At 45.2% G+C, this 22,393-nt stretch overlaps 1 protein-coding gene across 10 annotated transcripts in view; it reads right to left on the bottom strand.

Annotated features, from left to right (window-relative positions):
- Positions 1 to 22,393, bottom strand: part of LOC105478860 (protein tyrosine phosphatase receptor type M) — an 826,332-nt gene that overhangs the window by 33,751 nt on the left and 770,188 nt on the right. For 6 of the 10 annotated variants that reach the window (XM_071085869.1, XM_071085870.1, XM_071085871.1 and 3 more), the window contains 2 exons: positions 1,455 to 1,571; positions 650 to 700 (listed from right to left, as the gene is read on the bottom strand). In XM_071085869.1, coding sequence (XP_070941970.1) covers positions 650 to 700; positions 1,455 to 1,571 — 168 coding nt within the window. The remainder of the gene's footprint in view (positions 1 to 649; positions 701 to 1,454; positions 1,572 to 22,393) is intronic. The other 4 variants (XM_011736570.3, XM_011736565.3, XM_071085875.1 and 1 more) reach the window with 1 other exon arrangement.

Below are 22,393 nucleotides of genomic sequence, written 5' to 3'. Positions count from 1 at the left end.
TTTTAATGCGGTTATTCATGAGTGCTCTTGCCAACAGCCATACAAAAATCCTCCATGTGTTTTTTTTCCCAATCCTGCCTAAGAAGGAAAAAATTGACATCAAAGTGTGAGGTTCAGAACTTGAAAAATTGAGTCAACCAGAACTCCTCATTCTTTGAAGTCTCCAAGCTTTCTGCCTGCTTATTAAAAAAGATAGGCTAAGAAAAAAAATGCTAAATAGTATGAGAAACAGATTAAAATAAAGTCTTTCCAGCTTTGTGATTCTATGACAAATTTGGATCTGCAAACCAGGAAAGGTAGTTCAAAACATCAGACTAAATTAGCCAATAAGCAGATGTTGCAATTTCCTTGATTTCCTAAAACTGGTCTTGTTCATCTAAAAAGTGCATTTAGATGCAGTGAGAATATAGAGTGGAGAGGAAGGCCAAAATCCAATTCCCTAGCAATCTGCCTGTAACCCAGGTCTTGCAAGAAGACCTGCTACTATTACACGAGTATAAGCTGAACAAATTCACACCAAGATCCCTAAGTCCAGGGCAGCTGTGCAGGGCTCAGTTATGGAGAATCAACTCTCCATAGAAAAGTCTGTGGATCTTTGGAAGGCAGAGTGTTTCTCAGCCACATCACCTCCACTTTCCCCAGAGCCTACCTGTGACACTTCTCTGGATGGACTGCAGTTTGCTTCACCTCCGGCCCCTCCCTATGTCAGCAGAAAGAGGGGGAATAAGGAAATTCCCTGTTATGCCCTACAGTGCTTCCCAGAGAAGAAGCCCCATCCATGCACATGGGATGAGGCAGGGCAGAATCAAAGCAGAGCATTCACCGACCCAACACCAGTGACTACAAAAGGGGAGAACCAGTATGGGAGTGAGCATGAATGAATGCGCTGGTTCATGCAAGAGTGTCCCATGTCTAATGGAGATCAGTCACTTAGGTTTCCAGGTAGGTCACTTCCACCTGGAAAATCCATCAGTCCACATTAAACCAGAGCTTTGGAAAGCCACAAGGAAGTGAGGGATTCCAGGAGGAGTTAGGACCTGTGTCTCAACACTGATACTAACTCCCTACTGGGAAATGCATTATGGACATACACCATGAAGGAAATTTACCAAACTGGAAGGACATTTATCAAAATTTAACAAACTTTGTTCTGTGAACAAAGAAAGAGAGACGGGCAGAACAATATCAACCAGGGAAAGAAAATAAAGAAATAGACATTAACTTTTGGTTTACTTACAAAACATAGATTCTTATGAAATGAGAATGATTTGTTTTAAAGATGGAACTGAACTATTATAGAATCAGAGGGCAAGATGCAATCTTGAGAAACCATTGGATTGAGCCTACCTGCATATGGATATAAGCATGTGTAAAGTATCCTAGATAAGTTAATGAGGCTAGTATGATACCATGAGTGTCTGACCATAGCTTTTAAAAGCAGTATGAAAACTTACCTTTTCAACAGCAAATGTTCTTATCACATATTCTGCCAGTAGTTCTGTTTCTATGAGGGTAACTTTAATGTCTTTATATATCTCTGTGTCATCTGGCCAGTATTTGCAGCATTTGACCTTTAGAAAACACAAAAGAAATTACAGGTTTACAGTTTGGTTTTTTTTGTAGTTCCTCCAATGATGGGTCACACTATGATTTATAGGATAAAATTTGCACACAAAAGTTAATTGTATACTCAAGAGCAAGGTCTATTTTTTGTAGATCACCTGTGTTTTTATTCTTCTCAGAAGAAAACAATATTTGGGCCGGGTGCAGTGGCTCACGCCTGTAATCCCAGCACTTTGGGAGGCCGAGGTGGGCAGATCATGAGGTCAGGAGATTGAGACCATCCTGGCTAACACGGTGAAACCCCATCTCTACTAAAACTACAAAAAATTAGCCAGGTGTGGTGGCAGGCGCCTGTAGTCCCAGCAGGGTGAGGCAGGAGAATAGCATGAACCCAGGAGGCGTAGCTTGCACTGAGCTATGGGAGTTATGGGAGAAGTAAAGCCTAGAAAAATGGTCTAAGTTTAAAAAATTGTATTTTTACCACAAACATCCCAGTTACTGTAACCATTCATTTCCTGTGCATCTCTACTCAGAGAACAGCCTGCAAAAATAAACTGTGAAGGAAGTTTGCAATATTTTAGCTCTTCTTTTGAATTCCTTCTAGTTTCAGAAAGTGATTGAAAACTTTTTATTTTAGGAGGAGTGGGCAGAAAATAAGAATGAACACTAAAGATTAGAATTATTTTTTTCTGAAGGAAGTAGCTATGTCATTTTCCCAAATTAGAACTACAGATTCATTTTAGTATAAGTAAATTCAATAAACAAAACTTCCTAAAATATGAAATTGTCTGTCCATATTGACTGAAGTCTCTAATCTCAGGTGGAAGAAATTTACTGGACTTGGCTTCTCCTAGCAAACTGTGTGTGTGTATTTATATATATATATAAATATATATATATATTTATATATTTTTTTTTGGTAAGAATGTTCTTCTAGACATCATGATGAGGGGAGAGCAGGACCAGAGGCTGGGCAGGAACATGTGACTATCTCATCTCAAGGCTCTGTCCTTGGCCTCTTCTGCCTCCCCAGGATTCCTGGCATTTTCATCTACTCCTGTCACTGCCCCTCCATGGATGAGTTTCTATTCTGTAACTCTAGCCCTGTTTCTCCATGTGCTGAATTTAATGTTTTTTGTTTGTTTGTTTTTGCTTTGTTTTCTTTTTTAGAGACAGGGTCTTGCTCTACCATCCAGGCTGGAGCACGGTGGCGTGATCACAGCTCACTGTAATCTTGAACCCTTGGGCTCAAGCGATCTTCCCTCCTCAGCCTCCTGAGTAAGTAGGACTACAAGCACATGTCACCATGCACAGCTACTACTTTTATTTTTTATAGAAATGGGGTCTTGCTGTGCTGCCCAGGTCTTGAACTCCTGGTCTCAAGTGATCCTCCTGCCTTGGCCTTGAAAAGTGTTGGGATTACAGGCATGGGTCACTGTGCCCAGCCTTCTGAATTTGATTTTTAACTTCTTTTGTGAGCATTTCCCTTGGAGGTCCTAGCAGCACCTCAAAGACCATAAGTGTAAAAGAGAATTCTTCGCCCCACAGCCACTGCTCTCCTCCTGACTTCCTATGTGACTGCTATGATTCCCTTAATCAACCCATTCCTTCTCCAAAACCCAACCATTTGCCAAAGCTAGGAGTGTCTTTGAAGTAGCTCTCAAAGTGTGGTTTCCAACTTCTTAGTCCCTCTGCCACAATCCTAAATTTAGGCTCCAGTGTCTTCCTGCATGGGCATTCTACGTATCCCAATACCAGAAAAACTCTCTCAATGTGTAATCCCAATGCCATTTACTTGTTCTGCTCAAGAATCTCCTATTTCTAACTACTTTCTGAAACTAAATAAAAATTATTTGGCCAGGCACGTAAGAACCATTTTTTAAATATGGCCCCAACCAGCATTTCTGGTCTTATTTTTTATAGCTGTCTTTTCTATGCACATATATTTTATGTTGAAGGACAAGTGCTTGCCCTGATTGCCAAACATACCCAATGATCCAAACTCCTACTCGCACCATTCCTTCTATTTAGAATGTTCTCCTCCCATCCATTTCTTCCCAGTTGAAGATATTTTGCATTCTTCGAAGTACATCTCACATGCTGCACTCCTTCAAAGTCTCCTCCATAAAGGTGAGCTCTTTTTGCTGCCCTGATGAAACATGCTTGTTCTGACCCTGGTATCATGCCCTTCTTGCACTGTTTGACTGTAAGCTTATTCCTGGCCAGCACATAAACGGTGTTGTTTTGCTTATTTCTGCAAACCCTGCAACACCTGATCGCTGTGTCCTGTGCACACTAAATATGCAATGTATACATATAAAACTGAATCTCATGCAGACAGTGATAGGCTCAGTGTAGAAAGGAAAGTTCCAGACTGGGAAAGTTTACAAAAAAGAAATCTGAGCTGAGAGGACCTCTCCCAGAATGCCAACCCCCTGAGGTACACTGATGTTCCCCATGAGCTATGTGGCTGCTTATTTTAGCTGCCTCCTTGTGAAACTTTCTGGCCATGGATTCAGGGCCCTTCCAGGGAAGCCTCATTACCTTTACTTGGCAAGACGTAAACCAGATATGCTAGGAGTTGCAGATACTGCAGAGCAGGTGACAATGACGGTCCCTGCCCTCGGTAAGTGTTCAGTCTTCTTTGGAATCTTTTCCCCCCTCATTATGGGAATATTATTTGTAACTTTACAAAGGGCTTATCTATAATATCTCGGAAATTTACATCATGGATACCTTTGCTCTATCAAAAATATCCCAGAGTAGGAGAGACCTACAATTTCTCCTTTCCCAGATGTAAAGTCAGTTTGAGCAGATCATGTATATTTGTGGAGATGTCTAATTTGACAGTAACAATGATTTCAAGAGTGTCCAGCACCACACTTTCATGAGGCCAGTTAGCAAATATGCTTACTAGATTCTCCTGTATATTGGGGGATTAGCTTTTACCCTTTTGTGACTTCAGTTATGCAAGCAGAAGGTAGTGGGATAGATATAAAACTACATACATAGTACACAGGCACACTTTAAAAATAATTATTGGTGAATATACACTTTAAAAATTCATTTCTCTGAAAATGACAACTGAACAAAACACACACCCGCAATGTATGTTATACCAGGTTTATCTTATCTAATAAAAACACCTTATCAAGATTTATCTTAAGCAATAAAAACGATTTTACTAATTACAAGATGCAATTTATGTATGATATTTTGGATGGTCACCTAGTCTTCCATTTAGACACTTTAACCTCCTTGTTCTTGAATTTTCAGAAATATGACAGTGGGGTGCGTCAGTGCCCAGAAATCAGGGAAATCATATGCCCCTTGCATGCACTGAAAGCTCGGTTTCTTTGGAATTATTGGGAGGTGCGCTCCCAACTCCTTCAACTCCCTGGAGCGAGCTCTGGTTCCATCCGAAATCCGACCCTGGGCCCTCCCGGGCTGGCTGTCCCCCGCACCCAGCTCCAGGCTCTCAGGCTCCTGGCCCCCCGCGGATGTAGCCGGGCGCCCTCGCGCGTCGGCGGCAGGCAGCAGCCGCCAGGGCTTCCAACTTGGGCCGCGCTTCCGCAGAACAGGTGCCGCGGCTCTCCCAGCGAAGCGAGGGAACAATGAAAAGAAAATGCGATCTGCTCTCAACTGCTCGGCACGGTGCTGACTTCGCGCCGCCCGGATGCCTCCGACCGGGCGGTAATTGCGAGGGAGGAGGCGCGGGGCCGCTTCCTTCCAGAACGCGTGATGGGCAGGGCCCCTCCCAAGCACAGGCACCTGGCGGGGCGGACCCAGAACAGGCGGCCCAGGCATTTCGAATCCGGTCCTCCCCATCTCATCTCCCAGAATATCCCGAAATGGTTTTGCCACATCTGTTTTCAGCCTACTAAAAGCCCTTCTAAATTGGGTTTCTTTTAGTATCTTTTTAACTGCTTGGACTTGTGTCAAGTTATTATTTTGCTTAAAAAAAAAAAAAAAAGACAAGACAAAATATGCTTCGTTCTCGCTGCATTTAGACTTTCCATGTCTGAAGACTGTGGGGCTCGCAGTCGCCTCCTGTCCTTTAAGGTCTTAATACAAAGATGCTGGAACTACTGGTTTGGAGGTGCCCGTTGGAGCCCAGGAACCAAGGAACTGGAGGCTCCCCTACTCTGATCGTGCTCCTGGCTTGGCTGCCTCCTGCAGCCGAGCGCTATCTGCACAGCTTCTACGAGAGGCTGCGCCTCCCACGCATCCTAATCATGTAAGGCGGCAGCCTCCAGCCCAGAAAGCAAGGTCCGGAACCCTATCGTCTAATTACCTTAGTGCCCTGGCGGTGGTTCCATCAGGCCATCAATCAGGCTAACAGTCCTGAGCCCTGCCACCTGCTCATTACTGCTGGAGGGCGGCAGGAGTAGATGTACGGTCCCTGCTCCAAAGGGGTGATCCTTGTTGGCTTTACAACTCACAAACACGAAACAGCACAGAAAGCGCTATAACTCCAGGATTTCTAACTTCCTGAAAAAAGATCTTTGAGGTGGGTCATTTTAAACCAGCAGCCCAGATAATATCCAGGTAAATTAAAGTCAGAGGATGACTAGGGGCCAGTGCTGTGGCTCCTGAGGCTGCCAGCACATGACTGTAACCTTCAGGGCATTTGACATGACTACAGCAGCTGTTATCAAAGTGAAGCAGGCATGAGACTCCCTTGGAGGGCTTCTGAACAAATTCAGTAGGTGTGACTTTGTGGGGCCTGAAAATGTGCACTGTGAACAAGCTCCTAGGTGATGCTGTGGTCTCTGGACCACACTGTGGGCAGCAAGGATTGAGATACCACAGCCGCAGAGTCTGGCCAGCCTGGAGCCCCGGCTCTCACGCAGTGTTGACGTGAGCTAGAGGGGCTCACTGGAGTTTGCTCACCTGCAGGGGCTTCATCTGTAAACAGGGCATGATTATAGGTCCTATGGCAGAGAGTTCTAAGAAGTCAGTGGTTCCCAAATTTGCCTGCATATTAGAATCACTTAGTTGGGGGGAGGGAGGTCTTAACAAATTCTACAGCCCAGGCCACACTCTAATTAAATCATAATTTCTGGGGTGGGACAGAGGTATCAGTAGTTTATTGAAGCCCCCCTCCCCCTAGGCCATTCTGAAGTGTAGATACATTTGGGAACCACTGGATTAATTGATAAAATGTGATGAAAACAGCCATGTGCCAAGTTTATCCAAAAATGGAAATTGAAAAAATGAAAATTCTGACTATTAAGTGATAGTTTGTGATCTGGACCCTAGATGTCTACAGGAATTCAGAGGCCAAGGAGCCCACGGAGGCCTGGAGAGAGGAGGCAGGGTGTCCCGGAGAAGGAGGAGGGCAGAGGTGAGTACTGACAATTGTGCATGGCTTATGATCGTGAAGGGACAGCTGGGGGAACCCTCTGCTGATTCCTCTCTCCCTCAAACCTTATCTGAGAAGATGAGAGAGAGGGAGAGGGAGACTGGCATGTCCATTTGCCTATCAGTGTGGTTTGATTAACTCCCAACACAATAGGTGGTTTTGGAGAAGGGGATTCAAATCAAATACAGCTGTGAGGAATCCCGGAGACAGTCAATTTCCAAACACTCATTTTCAAGATTGTCGCAACTCCCATCCACCGAGCAGTTCCTACTTTGAACTGGACACACTGGATGCCTGCATTCTGATATCTGTGGCCTCACTTAGTGGCTGGAAGAGCATGTGATTTGCCCAGAAGAGACCTAGCAAGGGCCAGGCTGGTCTCGATCCTTTTCATTCCTTGTATTTCCTCGTGCTTCTGGAAGGAAGAAGCAACAGGCAGGGCTAGGGAGGGCAAGTGGCTTGCTCAAGGCAGTAAATTAGATGGTGATGAAGGAGAGGCTGAAACACAGGCTCTGACTCCAGCTGCAGGGCCCTTTGGGAGGATGTAACTCAAGGTGCTTTACGCTTTCCTCAGTCTTACCTGGAGGCTTGGCCTCTTGAACAGAAACAAAGTAGGAAGCCCTGAAATGACTTCAGCTGCCTTTTGTTGGGGGGCAGAAGAGGAGATGGGTGGAGGGGTGGGGCAGGAGAGCAGAATGCACGCTCTCAAACCATCATCCTCCTTTGTCCGTTAGCACAAGCTGCTGTGTTTTTGCTCTGCCCCCTGTGTCAGCAACTCTCCTAGTCCGCAGGAGGGAGCCTGGGCAGAACTGAAGGTGTGTTTATGTGCATGCGCATGAGTATTCATTTTGCTAAGAAACCCATGATGAAGAAGGACTAAGAAATGTAATTGTTAGCTCTTAAGTTGGGGGCACCATAATGTGATCCAATAAACACAACTTTAAAGGGGAAGAAGGGAGGAAAAAGAATAAGGCAGTTACAAGTTTTGATTTGTCAAGAGTTTTTAAGACACTCTTCTTTGTTTGTATTGAAAAAGATATCCAAACAGAGTATCCATACTTCTATTAATAGCTGTGTTGGGCCGGCTGAGAAGAGGTTTGATGGACATTGGATAGTGAGAGCAGAAACACTGCCATGAGGCACAGCTACCACACAGAGCCCAGCCAAGAGCAGCTGCCAGCTTTGTTTCCAAGATAACAGATTTATTGTATCCCCAAACCTTTTGGTTTAGAGGTCTCACAGGAATAAAACATTACTCATTTAAATATCCTGAGAACACAGATTGCTCTGGTCTCAGTGTGACGGAGTAAGATGGACGTGGATTTTTTTCCATCTTCCTTGTGATGGTGCAGCAGGTGACTTCCACCCCGAGCCTGTTTTCTCATGCATATATGAGATCACATTATTAACTTCTTAGGGAGGGTGTGAAGATTAGATGAGATTTTTAAAAGTATATATAAAGTTGCTGATTAAGTACCTGGCTTATCATAGCTTTCCTAGATTCTTCCTTTCAGACTGGCTTTATTTGGAAGGGGGGACCTTCCTTGGGAAACATCCTTGAAGATTATTTCAAAACTGGCAGCCAATCAAGTGCTTCTGGAAGTCTGGATAGTTTGAGTTTGGGAAATAACTTCATATCGTAAGTAAATCTCTCTTTCATGCCTTTACGGTCCTGCCTAAAGTACCCTCACAAGGCTTCTGTTTTCCAATTGCATCTATTAATTAATGTTATTATTTAATGGGCATACAATACTTATAAGCACAAGGTCACATCTGTATCCACAACGCTGGTTTTCATCAGCTGTAAAGAAACATGCAGCCTGGTCCCCTTGTGGAATTTTAAGTGTTATCCTACAAACCACACGAGAAATCTGTCTTGTTACTTTCCTCTCTTACCTCATCTTGATGAAAACTTAATCAGAAAGCAGCATCACTCAAACCGCAGCCAGACTTTCAGGAGACACGTTATTTCCACTGCTTGTTCCCCATCTTATTCAAGAGGTTCAGCTTGACTTTTAGCTATTCCCCAAATGTAAGTCCTCCAGGTGGCCAGGGGAGGGAGATTTGCCACCAGCAAGGGCAACAAACAGAGAGTGTCACATACTACTCTACAGATTATTCTGAAATAAGAACTTCAGGAATCTTTTGAGCAATGACATTATTAGAACACATATATATACCGCCAGGTACATCAGAGAGGACATTTCTTAGAGTGGTACGTGATATATCTGTTGAGAAAAGAAATCCCTATTTTCTGTCATTGTCAGTCTTCACATGTGTCAGGGTCACAGTATAGATCTATGACTTTGTGCCAGTCACAGAACTGTTCTGGCCCCCCATTTCCTTATGTGCCAAAGACTAGATCACATGCTGGTGAAAATGATTCCAACTCCTAACGCTATCTGATGATATGCCTGCTCCCATTAACTTTGTGGGGTAAGTACTATTATCCTTATTTTACAAACAACATAAAGCTGGGAGAGATTAAGAGACAGGAGACCTAAGGGACCAACACTGTGGCTGCAATGAGGGAAATCCTGTGTGTAGCTCAGGGCTGTGGTGTCCAGGCTGTCCTGCCAGTCATTCAGACAGCCCTGAAAGCCCATGACAAGCAGAGCCCGGACTGGACATTGCTGGGGATGCAGAGAGCAAGGAGACATAGTTCTAATAGTCACTGACAGACAGATGTGTAAACAACAAACTCACTCAAGGCAGAATGAGGGGTAAGTTTACTGGTCAAGAGCACATTCCCTAGAGCCACACTGTGGGTTCAAAGCCAGGTCCCATTTATTAGCTGTGTGACCTTGGCTTCATTTTCCCATCTGTAAAATGGGATAAGAGAGTTGTTATGAATATTAACTCAATTCTTTCCTTGTAAAGCACCTAGAACATGCTCAGCACAAGTAAATGTTCATTAAAATTTTAAAAATGAAAACTGCTATTGGCAGTCAGAAGCATGCTAATTCCAAAGAAAGGTATGCAAAGCTTCGTAAGGGAAACTACCTTACAAACGAGACAGAAATATGGAGTGCTGTTTCCATGGGTGGATATGGAAGAGAGGGATATTCTAGACTTGGGGAGTTGGCAGAGGGCAGCTGGAGTGGTCTTGAGGCCCTGGCAGATGGGGGCTGGGAGGGTGCGATTCTCAGACAGCAGCAGGAAGCAGTCACTATTTTGTGACCAGCAGCTGCTTCTGAGGCCCTTCTCGCTGCACTTTGATGCTACACTTTGAAGTAAAGGGAATTGTGTTGAGAAGGAAAGTTTGTATTCAACAGGAGTGGGAGGACACAGGAATGGGTTTTCTGTAGGAGCAGGGTTTTTAAAGGATACCGAGTTCCTCTGTGTAGGGGCGTGGAGTCACTGCCACCACCATGGGGCTCTCTGCAGTGGAGCCAGCTGCCCTGCTGGGATGGGCTGCTAAGTGCAAGGTGCGAACGAACTGCGACAAGGGACGTGTGAGCAGGTCAGATATGGCAGAGCTGGGAGCAGTTGGGGCCGGGGATCACCCAGGATGATGTGCCAGGCAACCCCTCACCAGCGGCTTGCTTGGATCCTTCACACTGCCTGAGAAGAGGGCAGCAGCTTCAGGACTGGGGTGGCAGGATAACAGGCACAGGTCAGGGTTCCTAGAGCTGGTAAGCTCAGGCACTGGGTGTCCTGTGTCTCCCAAGTTGCCAAGATATGACCTCTCTGACTTAGCCAAGACCTGGGAAAGTTCTTGAAACACACATATGCACATGATATTCTTTTCTTCTAGATAGAAGGATAACATTTTAAGAACCTCGGATAAAGTTTTTATAATGAACTTTATCTTAAAAATGAACATTTAATGATGACACAGTGTGCTGTAACTGAAAGAAGCCTGGCAGGCAGGCAGGAGGGCTTGGGGCTAATCCCAGCTGTGTTCCAATCTAGCCCTGTGGTCCTGTGCAAGTCACTGAACATTCTGGTACTCAGTTTCCTTACTGGCAAAAGAGGAAACAAGACCATATGATTATTACAGGTATTCTGAGTCCTATAGTTATCTGATTATGTGATTCTAGAATGTGGTTCTTTGGAAGCCTTAGGAGTCAGGAGCATGGGTTCCAGAGTTCAAATCCTGGGTCCCACATTAACTAGCTGTATGAAGTTGGACCAATTTATTAATGTCTTTATTATACAGAGAATAGGATAACAATCATGTCTATTTCTTAATCACTCTGATGAACTAAAAACTCACCACACTGTCTTAAGTTACTTACATAAGAAATGTCCAGTAACTGTTAGTGGTGGTCACCATTACCCCAGCACTTCTGCTATTGAGAAGGGAACAGCACTCAGTATAGAGCTCCAAGTGCTTCATTTATTGTAGACAGAATGCTTTATGGTCTGTATCAGTATTAGGAAGACAACAAGCTTTAATTTAAGAGGCATTAATCAGGGCTAAGTGCCTCTGAGATAGTCTGAAGCACGTACCTGTCCCAGCTCATCTCTGAGGAAATAAAGGGCTCTGGGGTGAAGGAAGGAAGAAAGGAAGAGGAATTTACAAAAGACATGGGTCAATCTGAGTCTCAACACCATCACCCTCTTCCTTAGGTTATCACAAGGAGCTGCTAAACAGATCAAAAGGCACTGAAGGATGGAGTGACAGGACATATGACCTGCCCGAGCCTTGCCTGCACATCACATAAGCAGTCCTAAGGATGTGAGGTATAATGATGCCGCCAGTTGAATGGATTGAAGCTCCTACACATACACTGTTGGTTTCAGATTCTCTACCCTACAACATCAGAAAAGAATCTATTTTTGGTGAGATAACAAATGTGCTATGTTACTCTAGAATAAAGAGATCTGTTTACTTACAATTTTAAGTGATAAGTGTTCTGCTTCTACTTTATAGTAGACAATCTAAAGCTAAAAGATGTAAATCCAAACAGTGTCGGGTGTTGAAACATCTACTCCCAGCTTCCTTTCACATCCCCTTCTGCAGGCAGTCTTCCCCACTGTTCATCCCTGGTCTCCTGCAGTGCATCTGTTTCAGCCTGTGCTTCTTTATACAGAGTCTTAGCAAGTAATCCCGTGCAATACCTGGGGACTAACTCACCTCTGCTTCCTCAGCTAGTACTGGCCAAGGTGACCAGTCCACTTCTGGAACTCAGCAGTACCCCCACAACTTTCTAATCATGTTACCCAAATGCACATTCCTTGTCCTGAGCTCTACCAACCTGTAATTCAGGCATAGGGAAGCAACTGACACACTATCTTCCTGTCGGGTACGAAGCGGGTTTTTGCATGGATTTCACCGCAGAGGTGTGTCCAGACCTGTTCCACCTTCTCGCTGCTAGAAACCTGGTTCCAGAGACAGGGAGTGGTAGCTTATGCATAAGTTGCTGTCTGTCTCTGGTCTTAGACATATGGCAGGCACTTTCAGTGAAAATATCCCGAGGCAGTGAATTCTGGTTGTCTGTAGCCTACTGAATTTTATTCCTCCTTATTTATTTTCTTAGTTCATGAAACTAGAGACACTGATGTCTTTGCCAGTTTGTTAATCTGAACGCAATTGTGTAAAGACTCTATCTAAAACCAGTTACTGGACTATTCTGTTTCTTTGGTCCTGTCCTCCTGGAAGAGGCCCCAGTGGTTACTCATGTATTTATGTGGCCAGACAACCCTAACCCTTCAGGGAAAGGCAGAGAAAGGGCTCCGATTAAAGGAGTAGATTTGGAAGTAGAGAAAGGAGAAAAGAATTCTGCCTTCAAGAAACGACCTCATTTACTGCTTTTCAGCAAATTGTTCAAGAATAGGATATACCTGCTGTGCGCAAAACGGGAGAAAAACCGACTTTCAAGGGCTCGTGTGAGCAGAACAAGGAAGGAGGGCTATCGCAGCTCTGAGACCATCCCATATTGCTTCCAATGATGGAGCCAGGAAACTCCAGCTGTGCACACCCGAGCAGGTAGGAGTGTGCCGGAGTCACGCTGTAAAAGCGCTTGGGCTGTGATGCATCGGTCCCAGGTGCACCTGTCCATCTGCTACACATGCAGGCTCCCCACCCTTTGAAGCGCTTTCCAGATACAAAGGCAGGTGACCATCTGTATGTACCCCAAAGACTGTGGCAGACAAAGTTGGAGGTGACAGAGTGACACAACAGAGGCCCCAAACCCAGGCCAGTAAAATAGCAAAGAGACAAGAAGTCTAGGCACAGGTGCAAGTGAGCATTTTCCAGGGTCGTCCAGTGGGAAAGCAGCAAGAGTGTCCACTGAAGGCAAGCGACAGGGCTCCGCAAGGGTGACCATGGAGGCAGGCGCCCAGACACAGGCGTCTCCACAGGCTCAGCTAGAGAATGTTAAAGAGCTGATCTGCACGCAGCTCGCAGTTACCTGGGGGAGCCGGGAGAGCGTGCTCAGAGCAGCACTTGTTATTCAGATCTGCAAATTTGCTTTGATCCTGTAATATCCTGCCACTGTGGCAGCATGAGAGATGGCTGACACAAAAGTGTCAGATGACTTATAGCACATAAAGAGTTGTCTCTGAAGCCTGATTTGTATTTCATCGATATTTGAGTAAAAATGACTTTTGCTTTTTTTTTTTTTTTTTAAAAGGGACATAATGGATTAGGCTGAATTACCAAGTATTTAATACAAAAGGATTAATTGGGTAGGCTAAATGTAGATACATTGCTGTCATTTCAAACAAGTGTAGTGACTTTCACTGACATCCTTAGTGGATATATTATACATACTTGTATAATATGGCTTCAGATTCAAGACTCTTCTTCCAATGTAGAAGAAAGCAACAGAAGGAGGGCAGTAACACAGAAATTCACCTCATGTGAACTCAGTTATTTTGCACCAGCTTACATGTTCCTCTGAATTCTTCTTCCATCTCTCCCAAAACAGTCACTGATACTTCCTCTGTGTCCAGTCTTTCGGGGTTCGGCTCACAGAAGCCTGTGGTCTGGCAGGGAGGGCAACATGGCAGCTGAAGGTGTATTGTTCCTTCTTGTGCACAACCTATGCAATACCTCTGTAATTGGGCTGTATATGTCTTGAAAGATCCTCTCTTTTATTCTCTGGCTTTTGCCTAAAGCAGGCTGAGAGGTCTCCTGACACCTGCACAGTCACTGGCTGCACACATACCAGGGAGCAGAACCAGCAACAGAGAGGAACAGACTCCAAGGGGTTAAGGTTTCTAATCCCGGCAACAGCAGAGACACAGGAGGTGTGAGAAACAGATAGGAGGATGATCCTGTCTCCCCCACAGAAAATTCATCCATTCATGGTGACATCTCACCTGAATTCAGAACAAGAGGGACCACGGTCTGCACTCAGGACAGACAGTGGCTTGCTGCTCCCAGCAAAGCAAAGAACATTTCCGAAATGGAGATAGGGATGTGTGTGTGTGCATGTCCATGTGTATGTGTATGCATGTGTGTGTGTGTGCGTGTGACATGCGCGTACATTTGGGAAGAACCTCTGATCAGATATGGGGAATGTGAAAACTGTAAAAGAGATCTAGTCTGGCTACTCATGCAGGCAAATGTGTGTGTGTGGGGGGGAAATAGCTTTAAATAAAAATGTGTGTGTGTGTAAATATGTTGTGTATATATTTATTTGCAGGAATACTATCAGAATAAAGTTTACAGAGGTTGGGGTTGGCATATGATATGAAGTTTTATATAAGAAACCTCATGAAGTTATAAAATGCAGAACTTAGTATTTAATTTAAAATACTGAATAAGCCTTCAATAAGATTGGAGAAAAAAGTTGTATGGTTTTCTCCTTGCTTTAGTCTGAGAGTATGTGTTTTCTTTTAGTCTCATATTTTTCAAAATCATTACCCAATTTGTAGTCAATTAAGTGTTTCCTGGTTAAATGGAGTTGTTTTATAATTATATATGTTTTTGCATCTCCTTTATACCACAGTTTACCTTTAATTAAATGGATTTGCTGCCCAAATTGAATTGACGGATGTGAAACGATGATTCGCTATCGATTAAACACTTGGAGTAAAATAGCCCTTTCTGTGCATATGGAGACCTTCCAGAGGTAACAGTCACACTTGCAATTATACAGAACGCAACGGGGCATGTGTAGACATCTTCAGTCAATCACCGTGAGAGTCCTCCAAAGAAGCCACATTCTCTCCAAGGACTCCCTCCCTACTGCAGGCAGCTGATCACTGGGTAAAAACTCGGAAATGTGCTCGCCGGGTGCGACTGATTGTGCCAGTTGATAAATCAGGGGGATTGCTATAAGTAATTTTGAGAACTTCTGAAAATAATCTGTTTCTTCAAAAATCTTAGTTTACTGTAGTCAGATGATTTTCAAAAGAAGGTCTATAAATTAGAGAAGTGACTGAATCTCTTTTATGGCCTGCATAAGTTAAAATACAGATGGATCACTGACAGAATTCGTTTCACTGGTACCTAACTTACATGGCAACATTCTGTTCCAGATCCTCTACACAATTCGTGCGAAACAGTGCAGAGGACATGGGAGCGGAGGGCTCTCTCCTAAGGGAGTGACAGTCCTCATGTTTTTGTCCTGAATCATTCCCCTTTAACAATCCACACTCAATCGTTTTCTGCTGTTGGTGGTATTCAGAGCGTGTAGGAAGCATCAAGGGCTCTGGAAGCATGTGGATTAAACCGGATCTGGACTGCAGATGCTTTTGTTATTCAAATGGATCCCTTCACCAAAATGTAAACAGCAAACAGGAAAATATCCTTCATATAAACATGGACTTTTAGAGTTCATATGGATAGTTCCCTTCATTCCACGGTTGCAAGAAGTGAGGCATGGGTAAGAATGGGTTGGTTTTCAGTTCACCTAGAAATGCTTACAACACCCTATTCTCCTTGGAGTCACATTCCCCTACCGCTAGTACCTGGAGGATTTGGGCTATTGGCTGTCCTGGGATTCCACCTACCTACATCCTGTAGCTGCCAACTGGAGTCTCACTTATATCTGCCCATCCTTACCTTCTCTCCAGAGAAGAGGTCACTCCCATTCCAGGCGAACTCCTTTACCTGTGTCCTTGATGCATCCCTAAAATAGCTACTTCCCTTTTCCTCCAGCTTCTCAGCCCATGGCCTTGCTCCTTACTACACGGGGAAAACCAGTGTTACCAGGAGAGGGTGCCATCCTGAGTGTGTTTCTGTTTGGTTCAATTTATTTAAGTGTGTCCACGCCTGTCTCTGCTCTGCAGGCTCAGAGGAAAAGATGTCATCCTTTCTAAGGCTGAATGGAAGACCTGTGCTCAGGTCCCTTCCCTCCTGGCTCCCTGGCAAACACTCCGTCCACTTCTCAAGATGTCCAGTCTCTCCCTCTCTTCTGATTCTTTTCCTTAACACATAACTACTGTCGAGGGTCTTTCACCTTGTAAATACCCTCTGATCAGAAATGCTCCTCTGTTTACAGCTGCACTCCTCTCTTTTCCCTGCAGAGCTAAGCTTCTGAGAAGTCTACACTCAGTCTGTGCATCCTCATTTCCTACTCCTACGCTGCAGGCTGGCTTGAGTGCTTGCCATTTGTAATGAACGCATCATTTGGTCTGTCAACATCCATTTCATCCATTCATCCTTCCTAATGGATCCTTGACTTCCTTTTGGGGAATTACTTCTTCCCTATGGGGTGGCTTGTCAATTAGAGGCCCTGGACAGCGAGGGATAAGCACATGAACCAACCTTTGGGAGTTGGAGGTTCTATCCTTGTTTTTTTTTTTTTTTTTTTTGAGACGGAGTCTGGCTCTGTCGCCCAGGCTGGAGTGCAGTGGCCGGATCTCAGCTCACTGCAAGCTCCGCCTCCCGGGTTCGCGCCATTCTCCTGCCTCAGCCTCCCAAGTAGCTGGGACTACAGGCGCCCGCCACCTCGCCCGGCTATTTTTTTGTATTTTTTAGTAGAGACGGGGTTTCACCGTGTTAGCCAGGATGGTCTCGATCTCCTGACCTCGTGATCCGCCCGTCTCGGCCTCCCAAAGTGCTGGGATTACAGGCTTGAGCCACCGCACCCGGCCTATATCCTTGTTATTAGAATCCTGAGCACAGTGACAAAGAGACCAGAGAGCTCACTGTCTTATAGCATCAGCGCCTTGACTAGACTGTGGCTGAGAGACCCACCTGGCTCACTAGCCCTCTGGAGCTGTTACCTTCTTTCCTATTTTTTGCAAGCCTTACTCTTCACATCAACATTTTGAGCTTCTGATATTCTTTTCCCTTTTCCTGGCTAATTTTCCTGAAATTAGCCAGAGTTGATTTCTGTTGCATGCTATCAAAGAACTCTGATAGGCCATCACTCTGAAAACACTCAGGCAAAAGGTTGCCAGTAACCTTTTCCTTGTTAAGTCAGATGGTGACGGTTCTGCCTTTGGATGACCCACTCTGTCTCTGCAGCATCTCCAGTGTGGCCCTTTCCCCTTGTCACTTCCACACCCAAATCCTTTGGGGCTATTGTTCATGAGCTGAAGCCCAATTCCTGATGTGGTATATCCATGACAAGGGCCTCAGTTCTCCCTGTAATCCCCATCCCCCATCTCTCCTGGTTCCCACTGAATCCCTGCAGCTTCCCTCCAGGGTCCTGTGGTTGCCTCTGTCTGGAACACCTTCCCTCCCTCCTTTGCCAACTAATTTCCATTTGCTCTCCCACCTCCTGCACTCAGCACCAGGCACCCCTTGCTCTGAGAAGCATTTACTGACAAATCCCTCCAACCTCAACTCCACGGCTAGATGAGGTGCCTCTTTCATGAACTTCCACAGCACGCTGTGAAATCTTTATCATGGAATTTCATCCCTTTGCTTGATGCCCCCTCCCTGTGCACAGGGACTCGCTTAATTTATCTTAGCATCCCTGGCTTTCTGTGACTCCACATTGAGTGGTGTGAATGCAGCGTATGCTTGTGAACTGAAGGCATCCCCTTCTATCTTGTCTGTGAATTTCCTCTGTCACTTTTCCCCTTTATTTTCTTGTACCTTTAGTCTGAGATTGCAATTACATCTTCTTTTCAGACTCCCAGTTACTCTTATGTCTACTCTATCACTAAACACACACACACTCCCAACCATCATAGTCACTGTCTAGACCCTGTTCCCTTCTAGGTGCTGCTTCATCTCTCTCCTGTGACTCGCTGCTCCAAGAACGAGCTACAGTTGCGTCTTTGCTGCACACTTAGCCACTGTTCTACTGCTGCTGGATTCCTGGTTCTATCACCCCATGGGAACTTGGTACACACCAAAGACCTCTCCAGTGCTAATGGGGGGGCACTGTGGAATGGGGGAGAGAGCATGGGCTTTGGAACTGGACAGACCAAAGTTTCATTTCTAGCTCTATGCCCTTGGCCAAATTATTTAACCACACCAAGCCTTACTTACTTAATTCAAAAATAGGAATCTTTAAATGTACTCAGAGGGTAGCTGTGATATGAGCAATAGGGCTTGTGAAACATTTAGCAGGATGCCTGACTCAGTACATTCTTTCTCTCTACCTTGCTCTCTGATTCCTGTTTACCTGGCCTTTCTGTAGCTCGTGACCTGGTCACTATCCCCTTCCTGTTGAAATGCTGTCTTCTCTTCATTCTCATGATCCGAGTCTCTTTGTTCATGCCCTAGTCCTCCTGCTTTCCTTTTCCAGACTGCATCCCAGCTGTTCTTCCCGAATGCCCACAGAAACAGATATTCTCCAGTGATCTGTTGTGAGTCCTCCTCTTTTCTCTGTCCACTTTCTCCCAAGAACGCTGTTCTGTTACAGTGGTTATCACTTTGCATTATACCTTTTTTTAGACAGAGTCTCGCTCTGTCGCCCAGGCTGGAGTAAAATGGTGCAATCTAGGCTCACTGCAACCTCCGCCTCCCGGGTTCAAGCGATTCTCCTACCTCAGCCTCCCGAGTAGCTGGAATTATAGGCACCTGCCACCATGCCCAGCTAATTTTTTGTATTTTTAGTAGAGATGGGGTTTCACCATGTTGGCCAGGCTGGCCTCAAACTCCTGACCTCAGGCAATCCACCTGCCTCGGCCTCCCAAAGTGCTGGGATTACAGGCGTGAGCCGCCACGCCTGGCCGCATTATACTTTTTGGTTTTTGTTTGCCTTTTTGTCCCATAGTTTGTGCCATGTCTTTTCATCTTGATAGGCCAGTGCAGCCCAAAGCCTAACACACAGTAGATGCTTGTGAATAAAGGGGGACGCTAGCATTTTATAGTTTTTTTCTGTGTCTTCAGCTCACATCTCTCTCTCTCGAGCTTTCTGGAAAGCATCACATTATTGCTCATTCAGTTTCTTAAACTCAGCATGTCCAGGATGAATCACATTGCCTCTCCTTACAACTACTTGTATTGGGGGTGTGTGGGGGTGAGGTGGAAAGAGATACCCACTTTTCGTTAATACCCTTTAGAGCAACCCAAGTCACAGTGGTAGAAGCCCTGGTTCATTCTCAAGTTCCCCTCTTTCCTTATCAGCACCACGTACCCACCATAACACCCAAACTGTATACTCCTCATACATTCACAGTACCTCTGCCCAAACTCAAGCCCACATCCTCTTTCATGTAGAGCCTTGCTCTAACCTCCTAACGTGTCTCCATGCTCTTCCACAGCCTTTCTCAGCCTTTCCTTAATGCTCACCAAGATTGTTTTTCAATACCAATTAGAACACATGATTTACCCCCTCAATGCCTTCCATTAAAGTGAACAAACACACACACACTGCCCACTTTCTACCTCTCCTTCCTTCCTAGAAGCGTATTTCCAACCCTCATCAACAAGCCCACAGTTAGCTTCCCGGCCTCAGAGTTCTTCCCTCAGCAGCTGCATCAGGCAGGCCACTAGCTCTTTCTCCAACATGCCATTTCCTCCCTTTCTGTGCTTTCCCTTCCTTATGCTGCTGAAGTGGTTACTGTCTCACTCCTGCCATTTAAAATGCTTCCTCGGCAAAGACATGGAATCAACCCAGGTGTCCATCAACGGTAGGCTGGATAAAGAAAATGTGGTATATACACACCATGGAATACTACATAGCCATAAAAAACGAAATCGGGCCTGGCGCGGTGGCTCACGCCTGTAATCCCAGCACTTTGGGAGGCCGAGGCGGGTGGATCACAAGGTCAGGAGATCGAGACCAGCCTGGCTAAGATGGTGAAACCCCGTCTCCATTAAAAATACAAAAAATTAACCGGGCGTAGTGGTGGGTGCCTGTAATCCCAGCTACTTGGGAGGCTGAGGCAGAGAACTGCTTGAACCCGGGAGGCGATGGTTGCAGTGAGCCAAGATTGCGCCACTGCACTCCAGCCTGGGTGACAGACCGAGACTCCACCTCAAAAAACAAAAAACAAAAAAGAAAGAAAAAGAATGACATCATGTCCTTTGGTGCAACATGGGTACAGCTGGAGGTCATTATCCTAAGTGAATTAACTCAGAAACAAAACCAAATACCCTATGTTCTCACTTGTAAGTGGGAGCTAAATGTTGGGTATACATGGCACAAAGATGAGAATAAACATTGGGGAATATAAAAGGGAGGAGAGAGGGAGGAGAGAGAATGGAGGGCACGGTTTGAAAAACTACCTACTGGGGACTATGTTCACTGTTTGGTTGATGGGATCATTAGAAGCCCTAACCCCACCACCACTAAATATACCCATTTAACAAACCTGCCCATGTGCCCCCTAAATCTAAAATAAAGACAAAATAAAATCCTTCCTCCTACTAAGGTCCAGCTCTTTACCACGTGCTCCGAGAAGTCCTAGATTCCCACAGGCAGAATGAGTCCCGTCGTCGGTACTATCACACTCTGAACACGTCTCACAGTTCATTGCTGATACACGGTTCTCAATGACCACAGGTGATAAGATTCTTTGAGGACAAGTGAATTATAACTATCTTTGGATTCTTAGTGTCATAGATACAGTAAGTACAGCACTAAATGTTGGATTAAATTGTGCTGAGAAGGGATTAACAAGCCTATCTTTGGGCTAATTTGTGAACATGACAAATCGAGCTCTTTGGCTGAACTTTTTACAGAGGGGAACTGAGGTTTTCAGGCAGAGAAAACCTCCAGCTTCCCCAGGGCAGCCAGGGAACCATCTTTCCTGGAGGAGCTGGTGTCGAGGAGTCTGTAGAAGGCCTTTCTCCTGCTGCTGATAGCTCAGTACTTGTTAGCGCCTCCTTTCTTGGCTGATGTGCTGGGGGTGGTGGCGTGAAGCCTGGCAGTACCTGGATGGGAATCATCACAGGCTACACTGCCAGTTTCCTCTTTGACTCCTACTTTTGTGTTAAAGTTACGACAATTCTAGTTTAGGAATTGCTGATATTTCCAGCAGAAACAGAAAATTCATGACTACAGAATTGACGGAATTCAAGGAAAGGTGCAAACTCCACCATCTCTGACAACAGAGAGGCCGTCCCTGCGGCCAGATTTAGGGAAAGGGTTGTTGACCAACTGCTTCTACTGGGCCTACCTGGAAGGACCCACAGCCTGGTAGCTGTGCACAGGAATGGCTGAGAAGGTGAGTTTGCAGAAGTGGAAACAGGCACAAAAGATGCTCAATTTATTTTGTAATCCTTACAGTAATCCCATGGCACAGGAGGGTGTGTATTAGTGCACGATTCCCTATGCTTAACAGATGAGGAATCTGGGGCTCAGAGATGTTGCAATGGGCATGGGAAGAGCCAAGATCTGAACCAAGGCCTTCCGATTCTCTGACTTACTGTAAATGAGGAAGGGCTACAACTTATACTAAAGGACAGAATATGGCACGTGACATACAGAGAGGATGCTGATGATGGAGATAAAAGAGCCAGTTGAATAATCAGGTCAGGCTTCCTTCTTAGAAAGGGTGGAATTTTCAATTAGTATTAAAAGAACGGCCCTGGTTAAGCAGGCAGAGGGAGGAAGGCAAGGAGGTGCTGTCCCTGCACTGTCCCAGACAAAGGCCATTAGTCACATGTGGACTTTTCAATTTAAATTAATACAAATGAAATAAACCTCAGAAGTCAATCTCTCAGTCACAGTAACCACACTGAAAATACTTAGTAGACCCCTGCGACTAGAGGCTCTGCAGGGACTGTGCAGACCTAGAGCATTCCAAACTGGCAGGAGTTTTCCTGGAGAGCTCCACTGTGCACAGGCCAGATAGCACCAAAGGCACAAGGAATGCAGTGCTGGGCGCGTGTGGCAAACGGCAAATACTTTGTCCGCCTGGCATTTCCAACACTTGTAAGAGAATGCTGGGAAGCAAGCTTGGGTGCTGTAGACTAGAGCCACACTGTGAAGGCACAGAATTTTTCGGATCCTGAGGTTTGGGCTTTGTTCTGAATTCGACGGGAATCACTGAAGGATTCGGAACAGATGAGTGGTGTGTCAGGAGCTCATGTTTATAAAAATTAACGCAGCACTGACGCACAGAGTGCATAGAAGACAGTGTTGTCTAAAAGACCACCAGGATGGCTGGACAGTAGGAGGGAGAGCTTTATTGGGGTTATCTGTTTGCAAGCTG

Source organism: Macaca nemestrina, chromosome 19, assembly GCF_043159975.1.
Source record: "Macaca nemestrina isolate mMacNem1 chromosome 19, mMacNem.hap1, whole genome shotgun sequence".
Lineage (NCBI taxonomy): Eukaryota > Metazoa > Chordata > Mammalia > Primates > Cercopithecidae > Macaca > Macaca nemestrina.
Note: the sequence above shows the minus strand (reverse complement) of the source record. Positions and strands in the feature narration are given on the sequence as shown.